The sequence below is a fragment of the Passer montanus genome, unplaced genomic scaffold, assembly GCF_014805655.1.
Source record: "Passer montanus isolate IOZ18808 unplaced genomic scaffold, ASM1480565v1 scaffold5, whole genome shotgun sequence".
NCBI lineage: Eukaryota > Metazoa > Chordata > Aves > Passeriformes > Passeridae > Passer > Passer montanus.
Window position 1 is genome coordinate 1,436,766 of NW_024369929.1, and position 18,951 is coordinate 1,455,716.

At 45.7% G+C, this 18,951-nt stretch overlaps 1 protein-coding gene across 3 annotated transcripts in view; it reads right to left on the bottom strand.

The window, feature by feature from the left end:
* ZNF592 (zinc finger protein 592) overlaps positions 1-18,951 on the bottom strand; it is a 34,713-nt gene extending 15,762 nt beyond the window's left edge. Inside the window, exons 1-2 of one of the 3 annotated variants that reach the window (XM_039722722.1) lie at positions 18,933-18,951; positions 12,920-15,222 (exon numbers count right to left, since the gene is read on the bottom strand). In XM_039722722.1, the coding sequence (XP_039578656.1) occupies positions 12,920-15,214 (2,295 nt within the window). In that variant the 5' untranslated portion in view covers positions 15,215-15,222; positions 18,933-18,951. Of the gene's footprint in view, positions 1-12,919; positions 15,495-18,932 lie in introns of those variants that run through there. The other 2 variants (XM_039722720.1, XM_039722721.1) reach the window with 2 other exon arrangements.

Here is an 18,951-nt window from a genome sequence, read left to right on the forward strand (position 1 = left end):
TCAGCACTTTCATTTCCTGACTTGAGGAGAGCACTTTTCTCAACAAGTGCTCACCCCACACCAACACATCACAAAAAAGGAGGAAAATTACAGCCTGACTCCAAACACCTGCTGCTGAAGGCAGTGCAGTCCTGATGTGCACCTTCCCCATCAAAACAACTGCAAAATTCTCTTGCAAAATTTCTTTGTATCAGACAAAATTTGAACTTCCCAAGACCACAAACTATGTGTTTCCCTTACAGAAACTTCCTGATGACCAGAAATAACACAAAGCCTCTTTCTCTCCCTGTTTCATCCTTAATGAAATCCATTTTTACACACATGCTTACTATCAAAACCTCTTTGCAGAAGCATAATTTATTTGACATGTAGAGTTTTTATGTGGATGTATCATCCCACTTTCAACACCTGTCAAACCTCTGCTCCCTTTCACAGGTGTCTCAACTCTCTGTACTCCTGCAAAGCCCAGGAGCAGCTACTCCTCCTCTGCAGGAAGCACATTACTGGATGCCTGAGCAGGAGTAGAGCTGGAGCAGATCCCAGCCCACTCTGAGCCCTCCAGGAGCAAAAACTGTCTTCCAACATTTATCATCCCATGCAAAATCACTCCTCTAACTTAAGAATGAACAAGAGCATGCAGCTAATTATGGATTATCAAATCAAGTAATTTAACTAAATAATTTCCATGAGCTTCATTGCTGGCAGGCAAGGTAGAAACATGAGACAGAAGCCCCTAAATCTGACAAAAAATAGAATTAAATTAATGGCCAACTCCCTTTTCTGTATCATTGCTATTTCATGCAGCACCTCTGCAATGCTCCACTACATAACACCCATCAGGGAAATGTCAAAACCCCTGCAGGTAAGAGAAAGCATCACTTACAATGAAATGCAAAGCTGTGACAAACCTGAAAGGTTCATGGGGTGGAAGGGAATAAAAAATTAGGCTCTCAAAAGTGAAAACTGCAGAAATTTCCAAATACATGAAAAGCTTCAGATGTGATCTGAGATATGTCACAACTCAAATTTAGAGGAGAAACTGTTTCTCCAGCAAGGAGAGAAATTAGCAGAAAAACCACATGGTAAGACTCCCATGTACACACCCATAGGCAATTAAAGGAAGCTCAAGAGCATTTCAAATGCTGCAGAAGTCCCCTAATTTCAGCAAAGAAAAACAGTGCAAAAGGGCCATGGGAATGGGAAAATGAGAAATAGAAAATCCCCCAGGATCTCTGTGCAAGGAGCTGAGTGGGACCTTTAATTCTCCAATGCACTCTCAAATCCCCAAGTAAGAGCTACAAAAGTAAGTAATAAGCAATAAATTCATAGTAAATAAGAACAGTAAGTAATAAGTAAAAGCAGTTTTATTGTGTTTAAGATATTTTTTTCTAACTGGCTTGAGAATGGAGAATTTATCTCCCTGGCATTGTTAAAATGGGACTTCTTGCTGTGATCTCAGCTAGTATGTAAGGCAGAGCCACCACAACCACAAGCTGAAAGCACCTTTGCCCTAGTAACTCAGTGAGAAACATTCTCTCCAGATCCTGCCTTGTCAAAGCCAATTTAGTTTTGATTTTAAGTCAGTTTGAGGCTCACCTCCTCCTCCCCCGCATGTCATACCCACTGCTCCCAAAATCAATCAGCACATGTTGAAAACCTGAATTTTCAGCACCCTGTGTGCTCTTGTGCTGGATGTAAAATATGCCAAAACCACTCAGTATTTGATGAGCTCCACGGCTGGGCACTGCTGCCTGGGGATGTCAGAGGAGCAGCCACCTCCCATCACCTCCTGGGTTATGTGAAAGTCTCCACAGGACCAAAACCATGCCAACAGAGGCCAGAAAAGTTTGGGGACTGTGAGTAAGAGGCACCAAAATTGTGGTTATCGACTTTAGGCCTGGCAGAAAGCCTGCCAGAAAGTGTAGACACATGATACAGGAATAAAAAGCAAGGCTCAGTGAGGATAAGGCTAAATTAATTCATTGCTCCTGCAGGCACCAGGGAAGGAGCTAGAAGGATTCCCACACTGACACCACACACCACAGGGGGGACATAAACCAGCCCCAGCCTCCACATTCAGATTGTCTTGTGGAAGAGCCAAGACATTGGGCAGTAAATGGACAAAGAAGAGAGATGGAAGAGACACAAGGATAAATGAGTAAGAATAAGCAAAATCTCATCCTCCAGCAGCATTACTTCTGGACTTGGGAAAATATCAATGCAGCTTCTCCCTTCTGGCCCCATGAAACCACCCATGAAACCAGGCTCTCCAGAGGAGTCACCAACCACACGGGTGAGGAAGATCTGAGCTGCAATGGGTCAGGCTACCTGCATTTCCCAAACAGCTTTGCAACATCCTTCACTACAGGATTTTGAGGAAACTAAGGTACCACCACATAAGAGGAGTTTGCTTGGATAAGTAAGTGGTTAGAAGAAAAGACAGAGCAAGACAGAGGAAGGTGCCCAGGAAGTTGTGCTGGCATTTTGGCTCTTCAAAATAACCTCAAAGTATCTGGGAAAGTTAAACAGCAAAGATTGATGATCACAACCCAGTAACTCAGTGTGTTATAGATAAGGGCTGACCACGAGGGCTGCCTGCAAAAATAATCTGCAGGGCTGAGGATAATAAAATTAACCAAGCAAGGAGCATACTAGAGCTGAGGAAGGTTCCAGTAAGAGAAAAAAAAAACAAACCATAACTGGTGTCTCCTGCTCACACTCATCCTTTTCTCAACACTTGCAGAAGACAGGAGACCAGACATCCTGCCAGGAGGGTTACAGGAGGTTCTGCTCATCCCTTTTGCTCCAGGGGCTGCTGCACTTGTCAGGAGCCAGTGTGCAGCCATGCTGGGCTCCCCACCAAACACTCAGTCTGGGACATGCAGTGGTTCTTCCTTTTGCAACTCTTCTGCTTCGTATGAGAAATTGTAACTTGGTTCCAGATGTCACATTTTTATCTCTCTCCTAGTTTTCCATGACTTTTCAAAGAAGTCTGGCAGCAATTTGAGACATTCATTAGTCAGTTATTTCTAAAACATGTTACCAGGACAGGATTCAGTTGTGTAATGTCTGTGTTTTTCATACTCCCATAGCCTACGCTTTAATCAAGAGTTATTTATTACAAATTTTCTTTAATTCTGGTTTGCCTGCCACATTTCATTTGGGCTTTTCTTCCACAAGTCACACACACACAGAAAAATGCTCAGAAGCTCAGCCATTTTGGAATACTTGAGCTGATTCCCATTTTTGCTTATTAGCTTCTTCAAAAGGGGAAAAAATATTAAATATTCACTGAGATACAGTGCAGATTGAAAAAAAATATAGTACTCAAAAAAAAGTTTGTCTGTTAAACCCAATTCTGTGGCCACAGAGGTGTTTGCAAATCAGGGCATTTATAGTAGCACACAGTTTTGCCCCAGACAGTGCCTATGGAAAAGGAACTGGCATGAGCAAAGAAACATTCCAGCAGTTTTAGTCTCTTTGCTGTTCCAGAGTTAAGCGATGGTGATGGAGTCCACATCTACTTAAGAGTTGCCCCCAGACCACAAGGGTCCATCCTGATATGATCATCATGGAGCTTCAGTTAAAAACACTTAGGCAGCAACCCTGTGGCATGGAACCAGGGCTAGGAAAAAGATTCACAAGCCAAATTATCTCTAAAAAAAAAAAAAAATTACTAAAGACTCAAAGTTAAACAGTCAGAGGGGAACAGAAACTGCATTTGAAGACTGTTAATGTTTCAAAAAATGCTTGCCCCTAACATATTCAAACCAAAAATCCCCTACCAGTGGTGCCCTAGAGCCCCAGCTCTTCCCCAAATCCAGACTTTTGCAAGCTATAATTTTTCTGCTTCAGGCAGAGCTGCTGGGGCAGCCAAGGGATCACAGAGATTAGCAGGATCCTCTTGCTATTAAAATAAAAAAAAAACAGTGACCAATTACTGGTTGAAGTTAAAGGTTAATGTCTCAGTGGCTCTCCCTTGCTGCCTGGCTGGGATCAATGCCAGCACCTGCAGCCCTCAGCAGGGATGCCTGCACTGCAGTGGTGCCAGGTGCTGGCTCTGGGAGCACAGCTGGCACACAGAACCACAGAATGGCACACCCTCACCTCTGCCCCCTGTGCTCCCCTTCCCACAGCCCTCCAGGACTGGTTGTGGGCCACACTGCAGTCAAGCTCCAGATGCTTGGAGGGCTATTTTTGATTTATTTCAGCCATTCAGCTGACAGGACTGCTACACAATGTTTTACCAATCTGAGAAGAAGCAGCAGACAGAGAACTGAATCTTGCTCTCCCTGTGATAACTGAACTATACCCTGCCCAGGTTCTCTCTAAATGAACACACATCATTGCATTAACATGTTCAATTCATGGATGAAAAATACCCCTTCAACAGAAACTCAAGATTATTCATTTGAAGAAGAAAAACCTAGAACCCTAATGTAGAGATTTTATTCTAATTAACCATATCCAAGCACAACAGCTATTGTTATTTCCTAAGATTATAGCTGCCTATTTTTTCAGCCTAAGGAGCCAGTGCCACTGAGGGAGCCTGCCTGACCTTCAGCTCACTCCCACCTCACATCAATTCATCCTCAGCCTCATTGCTGCATCCCTGCTCCTCTCACTGGCCTTTTGTATTTGTATTCTTGAACCTCACTAACTCTTCAACACTCCCAAATCCAGTGTCTTCCTCAGACCTGCACCAAGACCAACTCCTACACACACATCTCAATCATCCCAACACACCAGGATGCTTAACCTTCAGTAAGGCACTCCAATAAAAACTTATCTCTGGAAACTAAGGCCATTAAATAAACACAAAATGCAATTTTTTTATACATGGAAAAATCCCTGGTTAAAGGCATCGGTGTAAATCTAGAAACTTGACAGCTTAGAGAAACAAAGTGGAATTGCAATGGAAAAATCCACTAGCATCACAGATCTTAGACAATATTGCATCAAATCAGCTTACTTCTGAATTTGCAAAATCTGTAGCTCTTTTCTCTTTATGATCTCAGCTGTAATTTGAAGAATTTCAGTTTTGACATATTTTCTTTTGATGCACTGTACCAGATTTACGTGGCAAGGTTTTGGTTTGGAGGGGCTGCAGGACTCTGAGAGGACACCAGAAGCTGCCCTCATGTCAGACAGAGCTCTGTGATGGACCCGTCACTGGCCAAGAGCGAGCCCTTGAGCAGCACCTCTGGGATAACAGATTAGGAACAGGTACAAGATGCTGTGCAGCAGCTGGGAGAGCCCAGATGGCAGAGCAGGCTCCCCTGCACACCGTCATGAATCCATGGTGACACAGGCTGTCCCCTCTGATCCAGGGAGGACCACAGTGGATGTGCTCTGAAGGACACTGCAGCCCCAGCCGGGTTTTCTGGCAGGACCTCTGACCCCATGGGAGGCCCATGCTCTTCCAGCCTGTTCCTGAAGGACCCACAGAAACTATTGATCCCAGAGCAGATCCTCAAGAACTGCACTGTGGAAAGGACTTATGACAAAGCTGTTCATGACAGACTGTCTCTCCCATGGGAAGGACTCCATGATGGAGCATGGAAGAGTGTGAGGAGGGAGGCTGGGTGGGTACTTAGTTCCAACTAGAAATCTCAACTCCCACTCACTAAAATGATCACATAGTGGATTAAATTACTTTTCACATCCACACTTTCAAGTCACCAGCGTGACCCCATATGCTAATGGGACACATTCCCTCTCTTTTCTTACAGTGGTGACGTTAAAGGGCTCTGCTCTTTCCTCCACCCTGCAGGGTTATCATTCCTGCCCACCCTGCAGGGACACTCTCCAACAGACCAGGCTGCTCCAAGCCCTGTCCAATATGGCCTTGAACACTTTCAGGGCTGCAGCAGCCACGATTTCTCTGGGTTGGAGATTGTGTTTATTGCCCATGGTGTTGGCAGCAGCATTAGACACTTCAGAGGGCACCTTCTCCTCACAGCAGACAGAGCAGACCATCTCCACTACCTGGGCTCTCGTTCCCCTGCCTGTCACCCACAGAGCCCTTCAGTCACAACTCCAGGTTGCCTGGGGCAGCATCATAGGTGCCCAGCTGGAAGAAGAATGCAGGAGCAAAGATTCTTTTAGTGCCAGCAGACACCAGCTTCCAGCCCCTTTTCCATCCTACCCAGGACAATCCCCCCATCTCGTTATCCCCTCCTCCTCAGTCAGCCATGTCCTGGCCTCCAGCTCACAGCCCTGCTCCTTATCCTCTTCCCTCCAGGGCCTGCAGGACCACCAGGGCCAGGCAGGGTGGGGAAGGAGGAGAGGATGGGATTGTGCCTCATGGCAACAGATCACAAACTGATGTAAGCAGACCATGGAGCCACACCCTGGCTTTTCTTCCTCACCAGCCTCTCCTCCTCATCCTGATGCTCTGGTGTGGCCTTGGGTGCAGGCTCTGCTATTCTGCCACTTTGTCTTCACCCCCAGCAGCTCTATTTCCCCAACATGCTTTCATCATAACATCTTCCATCCCTTTGCTTCTACAAAATGCACATGGAAAATTTCCATAAAAACCAAAATCCATCCTCGTTAGTACCTAAGGACTGCATTAATCACTCTTGGTTTGGGACAGGGAGAAAACAGCGCTTTATGGGGCCAAGGGAATTTTTTTGCTGATTTTCAACCCTCTTCTTTTCTAAATTAAAACATGAACTTGAAGGGGGGAAGGAAGAGAAAAATAGGAAAAAATACAGCTGCTGCCTTTCTTTTTTTGCTGCTGGGAAATTATCAGGGCAGCATGTGGTTCTACTAGCTCCTGGCAAGTTTTATCCAATAAATTATAAAGCATTGACTTAAGATGGGGAAGGAAGAAGAAAAAGAAAAGGCAGCAATAAAATTGCTTTTAAATTACTTGTGTAGGTGGTATATAAACAGGACACACCACAATTCATTGAAAAATTGTTTATTGGACAAAAAAGGAGAAAAGAAGAAAAAAAAGCAAGGAGAACAAAAGATTCAAGAAAATTCAGAGGTCCTGAGTTTATGTTTTGTACTTTATTCGAGTTGCTAGCTACCTTGGTGGATTTTGGGTGGTCAAGTCAAATAAGAAAGGAAAAGAAAAAAGGATTAAACATCTCTGGTTACCAGTAGATAGACAATTATGCCCGAGAGGGTCAGGAAGTACTTTTAATTCTTGCACATGTTATTGTGCACTGGTGTCTCCTTGCCAAGAAAACAAATAAGCTCTCCCTCAAAACTAGTTTGTGTCCTTTGTTCTGTTACTTCTGCTTCAAAGCTCTTCCAGAACTCATTCCTATGATGATTACAGACTGTCCTCTGATTTTCTACATAAATCTATTTCAGTCTGTTCTTGCATTATTATTGCCCCTAAATTAAAAAGCCCCTTTCTACAAAGATCACACCAGATACAGGGTGAGAGTGGATACAGTAATGAAAAGCACATCCTAAATGCAGGCACCAGGAGCTGCATGGGCTTTGTTCCTCTCCTGTAATTTGAGCCCTGAAAACTGTCTGATGCTGATGAATTGCCCAGGGCAATTCCTGCGAGTACAGGAAGTACTTCTTGAGGGCAGATTTAGTTTCTGGTGGGGGAAAAAAGTGCCACTATACTCACCTTAATCCTTTGTGTGCTTCAGTGCTGAAAGAGACCCACCCTCATTTACCAGACCTCTGCCAAGCTGAACTCATAAAGGGGTTTTAATTTCCTCTTAAGAGGTCATATTTCCATTTCTGGTCACTCTTCCCTCAGTTACTCCAATCTATCCTGATAAACAAAACAATACACTCCTCTCCAACTCCGTTATTTCTAGCATGAGGGAGCATTACCACAGCTCTTGACTGGTGCTGCAGGCTGACATGTCTCCTGCACAGTTGTGTCACCTCAGTCATTCAAAGACTTCTCAAGACCAAAAATCCTGCCTTTGGTTGCTTTTCATACCATTCCTACTCAGTATTCAAGATCATCTAGAACCTCCTGTAAAATATTCCCCATTTTCCATGACTTCTTACTTTGTTATTTTGGTTCAGCAAATTTTTTAACACAGTCACCCTCCAAGGTCTCCTTAATACAAATATTAACTACACATATACCCAAAACTATCCCTCAGGAGAGCTCATAAAAATCTGATCCCAGCTGCAATTATTTCTGGGAGTTTACCTGATTCTGCTCCAACCTCATAATCCAACTCCTCCAATATACTGATTCTTCATGCAGTACTCTAACAACCTCTCATTGAACATCAAGGAGATGAGGATAAACTCATTTCTCTATTCCAAAAATAAAGATTAATTTGGCAGAAACTACACCTACTTAAATATCCTTTCCCCACTTCAAGCCCCAAAAATCTTGCTCTAGAACACACCACTGTATCAGACCAAACAGACCTGAAGTTACATGGAACATCTGGTAGCACCTCTGCAACATCTGTCAAGTACAATGCCTACACAGAGCACAGCTTCTGGTTTGAGCAAATGCAATCTGCCAGATATTCAAATTCCCATACTGCTTCCTTCTTGCAGTTCAGGGATGGAAAAGCAGCACACACACCCCACTGAGCAACTTGATTCACAAGCTTGAAAAAATTGCAGAATTGGCCTCACTAGTTGCCAAAGAAAGGCAAAGTCACTGTGATCCACTTAGATGATCCATTCAAAACATGCATCTAATAAATCCAGTTCTTTATGTTTCTGAAGTGGATTATTCAAGCCTGTATCCTCCCTGCAAGCCATGGAGATCCCATCCCACCACAGTATTCAGCTGGGAGGAACTGCCTTCATCCTACACATACTCTGTACCAAAATAAACCCTGCTGTGCTCTCAGCAACTGCAATCATGTACATGTTTAAAAATACAACATTAAGGTCAAGCTCTCCATCATTTTTTTAAAGATCTTTCCTTTAGGTCTTTCCTGCACCTTCTCAACTACATCATCATCCCCCTCTCCTCCTCCCACTTGCTCCAAATCTCCTCCTTTCCCTGCTGTCTACCCCACATCACTATCTTTCTTCCTTCCTGCAATAGAACTGCGACCCAGCCATGTCACTCACATTTTGGCCACACCTAGGAAAGTAATTTACAGTTATCCATCCTATTTATGCAGGATTTATCCACAGCCATGTAGGAGTGTAACACCAGATATTTCCCAAACCATCATCTGGAAGAAAGAGAAAAAACAACAATCTCCTTTCAAGCAACTCTGGGAAACCTGAAAATGTCAGAGTAATTCACAAAGTCATGGTAAGAAATTCCATCTAAAGTGAAAAGTCTTCAGTATCAGCACAGGGTAAGTTTTCTTGTGGAGCAGAGAGAGCTTAGGCTTCCCTCTCTTCAATCCAATCATTCCTGCCTCTTATCACAGGGTGCTCGTCCTCCAGCTTCTGGGTAACTGAAGACATCATACTGAAAAATAAGTCTCTTTCCTGCTATTTCTTTTCTTCATCAACCCCACTGGATCAGCCCTTCCTAATTCTTAGCAAGGTGCCATACCAAAGCCATGTCAAAACAGTTTGAGTTAAAAGCACCATAACTGAGCACTTCAAAACCTGCTTGGTTTCACAAGTTACAGTCACACTGGATGTGCATCCAGATTTGGTGTCATTTAACAGAAAAGCTTTCAAGAACACAGATCAAAAATCACCTGGCTTATTTTCCACAGGTCTCCACTTTCTAGTACAAGCCCAGGTGCTGTGGATAAATTGCTTTTACCCTTTTCCTGCAGCTGAAGTTGCTCTTTCCATTATACATTCATCTACCCTTTCCAAGCATCCTCATTTTTTAGGGGCAATCTGGTACCAAACATCTGAATAGTCACAGATTAAAAGCTTTTGGCCGTAATACAAAGGAGGCCTGCCCTGCTACTTCTTGAAGCACCTTAGAAGGCATAAATCAAGCCATGTCTTTATGTGGAAAGCATCAGTACTTCCTAGTTTCTCAGTGAGGCATGGCAAAGAGTTTGTGCCTGAGTTCTGAGATTGAATAAGGAAGTAATTTGGAAATTTTCTGTATTTTTTATCAGAGTGCAGTTTTTTGCTGTCTTTAAGAAACTATGACAATCACCCCCCGTACCACCACTTCTAAACCAGCATTTCAACACAGTGAGACAGACATCAGGTATGGAGGAAGAAATACATACTTTCTGTTCAAAATACACAAAATTATGTTAAAACTCTAGATAATTAGTCTCTTGAGATCTAGGGATGTGGTTCATAGCCAAGCTTGCCCACAACAATTAATACTATTTCTGCATCCTGGCAGATTGTCCCACCATGGCAGCTTGCTGTGGATCAAGCATGACAACTGCTGTGGACTGTGGTTTTAATTAGATGTACCAGTATGTAAATCAACATCTTCTGCCCTGTGGACATAGTGGTTTTGAACCATTACCAGGGCACTAAAATATGTTCACTACAGGTGTTACATCAATGCCTTCCTCAGCAACCCAATTTCAGAGAATCAGAGAACCCCAGACTGGTTTGGGTTGGAAGGGACCTTGAAGACCACCTCGTGCCACAGCTCCCACCAGACCAGGCTGCTCCAAGCCCCATCCAACCTTACCTTGAACATTTATGGGGATGGGGCAGCCACAGCTTCTCCAGGCAACCCACACCAGAGCCTCACCCCATCACAGGGAAGAATTTCTCTACACCCAATTTCTACCACTGCACCAAAAACCAAGTGTCCTGGCCCAACCCTGCAGATGGAAACCAGTTTTTAACCACTTCTACCATGTAAGAAAGTGTTTGCAAAATCAGTCACTTGATCCTCTCCTGCTTATACCAGCACATCTCTTTTTTCTGATCAAAACAGAAAGAACAACCCAAGAAATTAACCTCATGCAGAGTCAGGGTATCTTTCAGAAAGTGGTGGCCATGTTCTACTATTCCAGGAGTTTATGACACACATTCCAACAGCTTCACCCACAACCTTCTCACACCACGATTAATAGCATTGCATTCATTAATACCCTACATGCAAAACCTTCAGCTTCTCAGACCTTGATACTGCTGGGATACTACACTGTGTTATCCATGTGGGTGGGACACATGATGTGAAGGTCACCCACACCCTTTCCCTTGGACAGCTGAGAGACTCAGGGATCCCTGTGAGACACTGAATTTCACCCATCCTTTAACCTCAGCCCAGTGACATCAAACACCTGGATAAAAGCAGTGGGATGGTTTCCATCAGGTACTGCTAAATCCAGACACACCATTACAGGCATGGGGCACAAATGCTTATTTCCTTTAGAAATGTAACAACTTTATTGAAACAGATGTTCTGGGAACAGCATGGACACCACCGGGCAGCCTGGAGGACAGCAAATACACAGTGGAAAAGGACTCCCAGAGCAGAGCATGCATCCTGGGGAGTGTAAGCATGGGAAGATCCTACAGGGAGGAACTGGTTTCAGGAGCTCAAAAGTAGCCTCTTTTTCCAATACTTCTCTTCAGAAAAATACTGCAAAAATAATCTCACATCTAGCAGAACTACTTGACATGAGAGGCGTAAACTCTATTCTTGGTTAAGTTACAGAATAAATTATTTGATTACAAGCTAAAAATACTTACTATCACACATTCTTTTCCTCTTTAAGGAGCTCTTGAATTGATAATCCCACAATAGAAATAAGGAAGTACATTTTTAATGCCAGTGATTAACATTTTAGATCACTTTGGAGCATTCACTGTATCCCTTCTCCTGGAAGTTTTAATGCCAGACAGCTGACATTTCCTAAAAAAGCATTATAGTTGAAAAATAAGTTGGTGTGTTGACAGAGCACTGTGCTCACTGACCTGCCTCAGGCAAGAAACCTGATTACGTGGCCACACTGATCCCTTCTGGCCTCACCATTTTTTATGAGATCAAAACCATTCAGCCATAATCTATTTTTTTGGTGGCTGATGAATTTAAGATAACAAACTATCTAAATGGGACCACAGCAACCTCAATATTGCTGCAAGCCATTCAAGCAGCACAGGGAGGCTCTGGAGAGTGCAGGTGTGCTGACAGCCACAGAAGAGATGTGGTCATCCTCCCAAATGCTGGCAGGGAGTCCTGGTTTTTTGCAGCCCTTGCTGGCAGCCACACCAAACTGGAAAGCTTTCACCTCATCCAAAGAGATAAGGAGAAGGGAGTACTCCTCCTCTTCAACTGCTGGCTGGTTAACACTTAAACAAGATTGACGGTGTCTTCCAAAATAAAAGCCATAAACAAAGTGTATGATCCTGGTACAAAACAATAATCATTATCTCTTCATCAGGGGAAACCTAAGCTGGAGTTTCATTTAAGGGGATTCCAACCAGGCCCACAAAGGTGGTGGAGACCTGAGCAGGGCAGCACAGGAGGAAGCCACTAACAAGGCTCTTGAACTCTGCTATGCACCCACAGCCCTGCACCACCCAAAGGGCAGAAGCAGCCAGACCCAGCCTTCCCCCCTACAAACCACAGCAGGCCTGTCCAATACACAGCTGACCACACCAACAGCAACAACACCCGATGTGCAATGCACCACACACAAGGTTCTGGCAGCAGCTGCAGGAAAGGCAACATTCAATCGTGCCAGATCTCCTCCAGCCACGCTCACAGCACAAAAACCTGTTCCAGGTAACGCTCCACTGATCCTCCCCTACAGCTTTTTGCACGCCTCATCCAAGCGATCTTTCATCTCCATCACCTTTCTTTGACACTCAGGGATCTCCATAGTCTCCTTACTATGCTCTTTTTATTGGCAGAGGGTAGAAAGAAGGCAAGCAAACAACACTAAACTTCTCTTCACACGCACGCGTCTGGGCTCATGTGCATTCCAAATTCTCCCCATAAGCACTTTTTTAGGCAAAGCAACTCATCTGCCACCACGATGCCTACTTTTCCCCTTGAGGACAATCTCTTTAAACACAGAGAGATTTAACTAATAACATTAAAATGATGACTTACCAGTCTCTCATTATCTTCTGAGGTTCTCTGGTAATGAGCTGCTAAAGAAGTGTAATCCTGCTCCTGCTTGTTACACTCCAAACACTTAAGTCCATGACGGATTAGCCTCTGTGGGTCTGTGTAGAGAGGCAAGGCTGGCTGAGAGCTCGCAGAAATCCCTACCCCACCTCCTGAAGCAGCACTGGACTTAGGTGGAGGAGAGGACGAGAGGAAAGTCTGAGGAGCTGGAGAGGCTGAAGAGCTTGTAGGAGAAGGTGAAAACATTTGGTCTATGGAAATTGGTTTCATGAGCAGCTGAGAACACTGCATGATAAATCCTTTGCTCTTGTGATCTCGTGCATGTTTAAGCAAGCTACACTTATTAAAAAAAAGGAGCATAGTTGAACACTGAGTGCACATGACTTCAATGTGAACGCTTCGCCTACTATAGTGTTGAGTCAGGCTTTTCTCTAAGGCAAATGAGTCCCCACATTCCAGGCAACAATACCCAGAGGCAGGTAAATTAATACTAGTGTCAGGAGGGGGGCTAAGGTTTGGAGTATATATCGGCACTGGATTGGCACTGTGTAGCACTTTGTGGAATGCCTCCATGACAACGGGAGCAGCTTTCTTGACTTGGTGCACCAGGGGCACGGACATCTGTGTCACCTGAGGCTGGTTTCGCCTCTGTGCCGACGTCTTCGCTGTAACAGAAGCAGCAACACTGTGGGGGACCAAGTTGAGATTTGCCAAGTGCACAGCTTTGGGAAGAAGGCTGGAGGTGGCCGTGTTGGATGGCTGCTGCCTCTTGACCCCCACTTTTATGGCACCGCCGCCGCAGTTTGGCAGTGGAGATAAGGACACCGTGCAAGTGCTGTTTGCAATATCCATTTTCATACTCTCTGAGTAAGGACTCATTACATTTGACAGCTGGATAGCCACAGCAGCCCCAGTTTTGGTTGAACTCCTGCCAGCCTCACCTTCTGTAACTGCACTAGTGTCAGGGGATGGGAAAGATTTGATAAACTCTTCAGCAGATGAGGTTTCTGCAGGTGACTCTTCTGAAGATTTGCCCAACTCATCATTTTCTGGCAAAATTCTAGTTACAGTCCTTTTAATTTCACCGGAAGATGTCTTGATAGTCTTTATTCTAACTTTGGGAATAGCTGGCGGAGAGCCAGCTGCCATGGAAGGAGAGCCTTTCCCACTGCTGTCGCTGCACACACTCCGAGGACTCTCAGGCTGCTTGCCAGCCTTCCTCACCACCTCCAAGGGGCTGCGGGGACTCTTTGGCGACTTGGGCATTTTTGGACTTCCCTTCGTCCCGTCTTTAAAAGGACCAGGTTCCTTGGTAAAATTTGGCTGATCGCTTTTTGGAATACACACAACCTTTTTGGCCTGAAGAGCTACTAAAGCTGCCACACAAGATGACAGCTTGGAATGAGTTGGCTTTAGCCTCTGCCGAGGTGGTATGGATGAAGACATGTTTAACTCGGGCACAGACCCCTTGCCGTCTCCTAGATTGTTGTGAGGGAGGTCTCCAAACACCAAGCCTTCCCCAAGAAAGCTGTTGGTATCTAACAAGTCCTTGCTTGACTCTGCAAACCTCTCCACTGCTCTGTCTTGCTCCCTCCTGCTCATTTCCAGCCTATTCTCTGGCTGGCAGTGGATTTCTGTCTTCTGTTCCTTTTTACAGTACTGATCAAACATGCTTAATTCAGGCTCTGGCACCTTCCTAAGATGATCTAGGACTGAAGCCCCTGTTGGTACATATACTGAAGGTGGTGGAAAATAGGGAGTTTGGGCATGTTTGGGTTTTTCCCCAATACTGTTCTCTTTGAATGTATCCTCCGGTTCAGGGCTGGAAATGGGGCTAAACTGACTAAATGTTGGCAAAGGCTCTGACTTGGACTCATCCAGTTTATCAGAGTAACCTCTTGAGCTGTCACCATTAATAAAAGTTGACTCAAACTTGCCATAACTGTGGACTAAAGCATGAGCCTCAGCTGGCAGATCAGAGCCACGAAACCCATTGTGTAACAGACCAGTTCCAAGGTGATTCCCCTCCTTTTCTGCCTCAAAAGACTCCTGGCGACTCGTGTTCTTCACTATCACACTGACAACAGGTGCATCAGAGGGAGGCAGAGAGTGGGATAAGGACACATTCTCATCGATGCACATTCCCGATGACTTCAGGTGATTCTCACTCTCCTCCCCAGCTGATGGAATGGTCTCCTTGGCATCCAGACTAGTTGGATCAGGGATGTCAAAAGCAGCCAAGAGGTCATCAAAGTCAGGGGTTTTCATGTCCCCCATGATGAAAGCTACAATCAAAAGCATAAAAAAATACTTTGTCAATACATTTCCCCCATGGATAAACTTTGTAAGATTCATGTGCATCAACATCTTCTGTGACAAAAATCACAGCTGCCCAAAGCTTGGGATGTGGGCAGAGCTGCTCCTCAGAGGTGCTTCAAGCAGCACCGTGAGAGACAGCAAGCATGCCCTTATCCCAGGATCCCCAAGAACAGAGCTGGTACAAGCATGACCTTTGAAACCACACCCAGCTCATGCAGGGGACATCTTTTCAACCTGTCAGGTGCACCACCAATCCAAAGCCAGCCATCATCATGAGCCTCAACAGAAGGTTCTGAAGTACATTAACAGAGGGTTGTGGGGTTTTTTTTGGTTTGGGTGGGCTTTTTGTAAAGCTAATAGGCAGCAATTGCTGCTGATTTCTCAATAGATTATCACATTTGAAGAACTCAGTCCTTTCTTGAAGAAGAAAGGCAGGGGCAAACAGGTGGCCCAAGAGACACAGACCTGAAAAGTGAGATGACTCCCTACCCTGAGCAATTTAAATAATAGAAGTCTTCAGTAAATATTTCAATTCAACAGTTCCAAGGATTATTTGAAACAGGGGCAATCCTTAATTATGATGGGAAGCAAAAACCACCCAAAGATAGAATAAAGAACTATATCCAAACTGTAAGATGAAATTGTGTTCCCAGCCAGCACTTTCTTTCTAAGCTCTTCAGAAAGGAAATGGGGACTTGGAGCACTCAACACAGAAACCTACAACAGCAATAATCAAGCTCTGGTGAGGTACATGAAAATTGACAGTACAATTACTAGAACATTTGTATTCACTACTGTCAGGATTACAGTAGTGTTGGATTTACACTGTTAAACCAAAATATTTTCAAGTTGCTACAATACAGAGACTTCACAAACACTTAATGAGTCATTCTCTTAATATATTTTATTTAAGCCCCAAATTTATGTGAACTGGTGCATGTTGAACGTGAGGGAGGGAAAAAAAACCAAAATGTGTCAACAGAACTAGCAGGGCACCAGTTCCTGCTTGGCAAGGAGCATCCACAGGCAAGGTGAGTCCTGCCACACTCGACTGGGGCTGCAACAATGCTGCCAAAACCAGCAGCAAGCCAGGGAGACTGAGGGGGTGGCAGGATTCCAGGACAACGGGGAAGAACTGGGAGCAGAGGTGCAGGCAGAGAGCAGGACCATGGGACAAGGCAGAGAGAAAAGCCAGCTGATGCCTTCCCAAAATGGGGCTGGTTTAAGGCTGCTGCTCTTGTTGACAATTCACTTTAGAAGTCTGTCAAGCATCACATTCAAACCAAGCAAAGCTCAACCCTTCTGGCCAGGCTGCTGGAATGGGGAACAACTCCTGGGCCAGGAGAAATCGCTTGGAGTGGAGCATAGGGACACCGTGGTCTTTGAGCTTTAGCTCAGCCATTCCTCCAGACAAGTCCCAGAGGTGCTGCTTTGGTTAATCTACTGCAAAACACTCTGCAGAGATTTACTTGGCTTAAAAGTGGCTTGCTGTGGCTGAACTTAAACTCATTCTTAAATTAAACCACAAATATGAAGGTCCACAGAGGGCTATGCAATAATTTGCAACCACGTCCCTCAAGGCATCACAGCTGGGCATGAAATCCCTGGAAGCCCACATTATCCACACTCTCCACATCCCCAGCACTTGATAAGGACTTTGGAAACAACACAGATCACTGTAGCTGGCAAAGGCATGGACCTGAAACTTCCCATTCCTTTGGGTGGGAAGAGTTGTAGCAGCTGGGAGAGAGCTAGGCACCACGCAGCTCCCAAAATCTCTGGCACACAAATCCTTCTGCAAGGAAGACACTTCATTCCATAACCTGGCATGACTGAGTTTTGTACAGAGAAAAATGAGCCTGCCAATCACTCTTGACCTTCCCCTTCCTACTCTGGAACACCTCTCTGCATCTGTTTTAAAATGAAAGACAAATCCCATGTATCTGCAGCATCTCAAAATATCCTTTACTTGGATGAAACCTCGCTTTTTCAGAAGGATTTGTGTTCATCTTTGAGTCTTATAAAACACTGCTTTACTGGCTTTGCAATCATGAGGGCACAAGTCTCTACCAAAGTATTTCTCCACAGAACTGCATCTTAAACTTGTCATACACAAAGCTACACTTTCTCAGAATAAAGCAAGTTTTGACCCAGATTCTAGAGAATAAGTATCTTATCAACATAAGTGATTTTTAAACAACATAAATTTAAACTTTTGACTTAACACTGTATACTTCTGATCATAGATAACAAACAAAAAAAGGATATGTAAAAAATTATGTAAACTAGCCTGTGAGGAAAGCTGAAAATAAAGACCTTTGTCCTTATTCCATCATTCTTGTGCAAAGGACTGCAAACCCAAGCTTGGGATCCAATGAAAACATGGAGGTTGAGACTTGCAAAGCAGTAGAAGAGGTGAAAAAAGGGAGCAAAGGAGAAGGACTTATGGAGTAAAGAGTGTATTCAGTGTGCAAACTCAAGCTCACTGTAGCACATTTCTGCAGGAATCAGCAAACCTGGAAGGCGCCAAGCATCCAAAGAAGCCCCGGAGAAGGATGTCAAATCCCAGGGCCATGTGCTATGGATAAGCTTCAAAGTCAAGGAGAGGCACCACAGGAGCCACTCACTCCTTACAAACCTTTTGCTAGCAGTGCTATTCCCAGGGACTTCTGGAAACTGGGAGTAAACGCCCTGCAGCTTTCAAACTAGGGAAGAGGTTTGAGATTGCCACTCAATATCGAAGCACAAAACCCCAGTTACACCAAGGAAATTAATCAGAGAATGGCTTGGGTTGGAAGGGACCTTGATGACCACCTAGCTCCAATCCCCTGCTGTAGGGGATTATTTATCACGTGCATTGCCATCACTAAATACTGGCAATTCTGCAAAACAACAGCGTACAAGGGAAGACATCTGCCAAGGGCTGCTCGAGCCCGGCTGGTGTCTCCGGGAGGGGATGCAGAGACTGCATGACAGTGGAATCCCACGGGAAGGCAGGGATAGCCGGGAAGCGCGGGGAAGGCAGGGCACGGGGGCCGTGTCAGGGCTGCGGGGGAGGCACGGGGCAGCGGCAGCTGGCCAGGGCTAACCCGGAGGGCGGCTCACGGCAGGCGGGACCGGGGCTGTAACACCCGTGAAAGTTTCATGAGCCCGGCGCGGCTCCCGGTGCGAACGGGGCCGCTGGGCTGGGGACTCGTCCGGCCCGTGGCACTCCCGCACACACAGAGACGCGCATCCCCACACGCACCGCCCTCATCCCACGCCGTCCCCACCCGAGACAAAGGCCGGCCCCGCCGCCCCCCGCGCTGACAGCCCGGCCCGGCCCGGCCCGGCCGCACGTGGGCCGCCCGCCCAACTTAGTTTGTCCCGGCGCCGCCGGGCCGGGCCGGGCCGGGCCGCCGCGGGCACCGCTCCCTTCCCTTCCCTTCCCTTCCCTTCCCCGCTGTCCCTGCCCTCCCTCCGGGAGGCTCCTGACAGAGGTGCCCACGGGCCCGGCCGCTCCCGCCGCCCCCTCACGCCGCCGAGGCCCCGCGCTCCCGCTGTTCCAAGGTTTCCTCAGCAAAGCCTGCCCCGGGAGCGGCTGCCGCTGCAGTGCCCGCTCCGTGTCTCCAGCTCCTTCCTCGCTGCGTCCCACACCCGCCCTGCTGCGGTTTGCCCGCTGTTACACCGATCTCACATAAAGGCGAGGGCGAAGG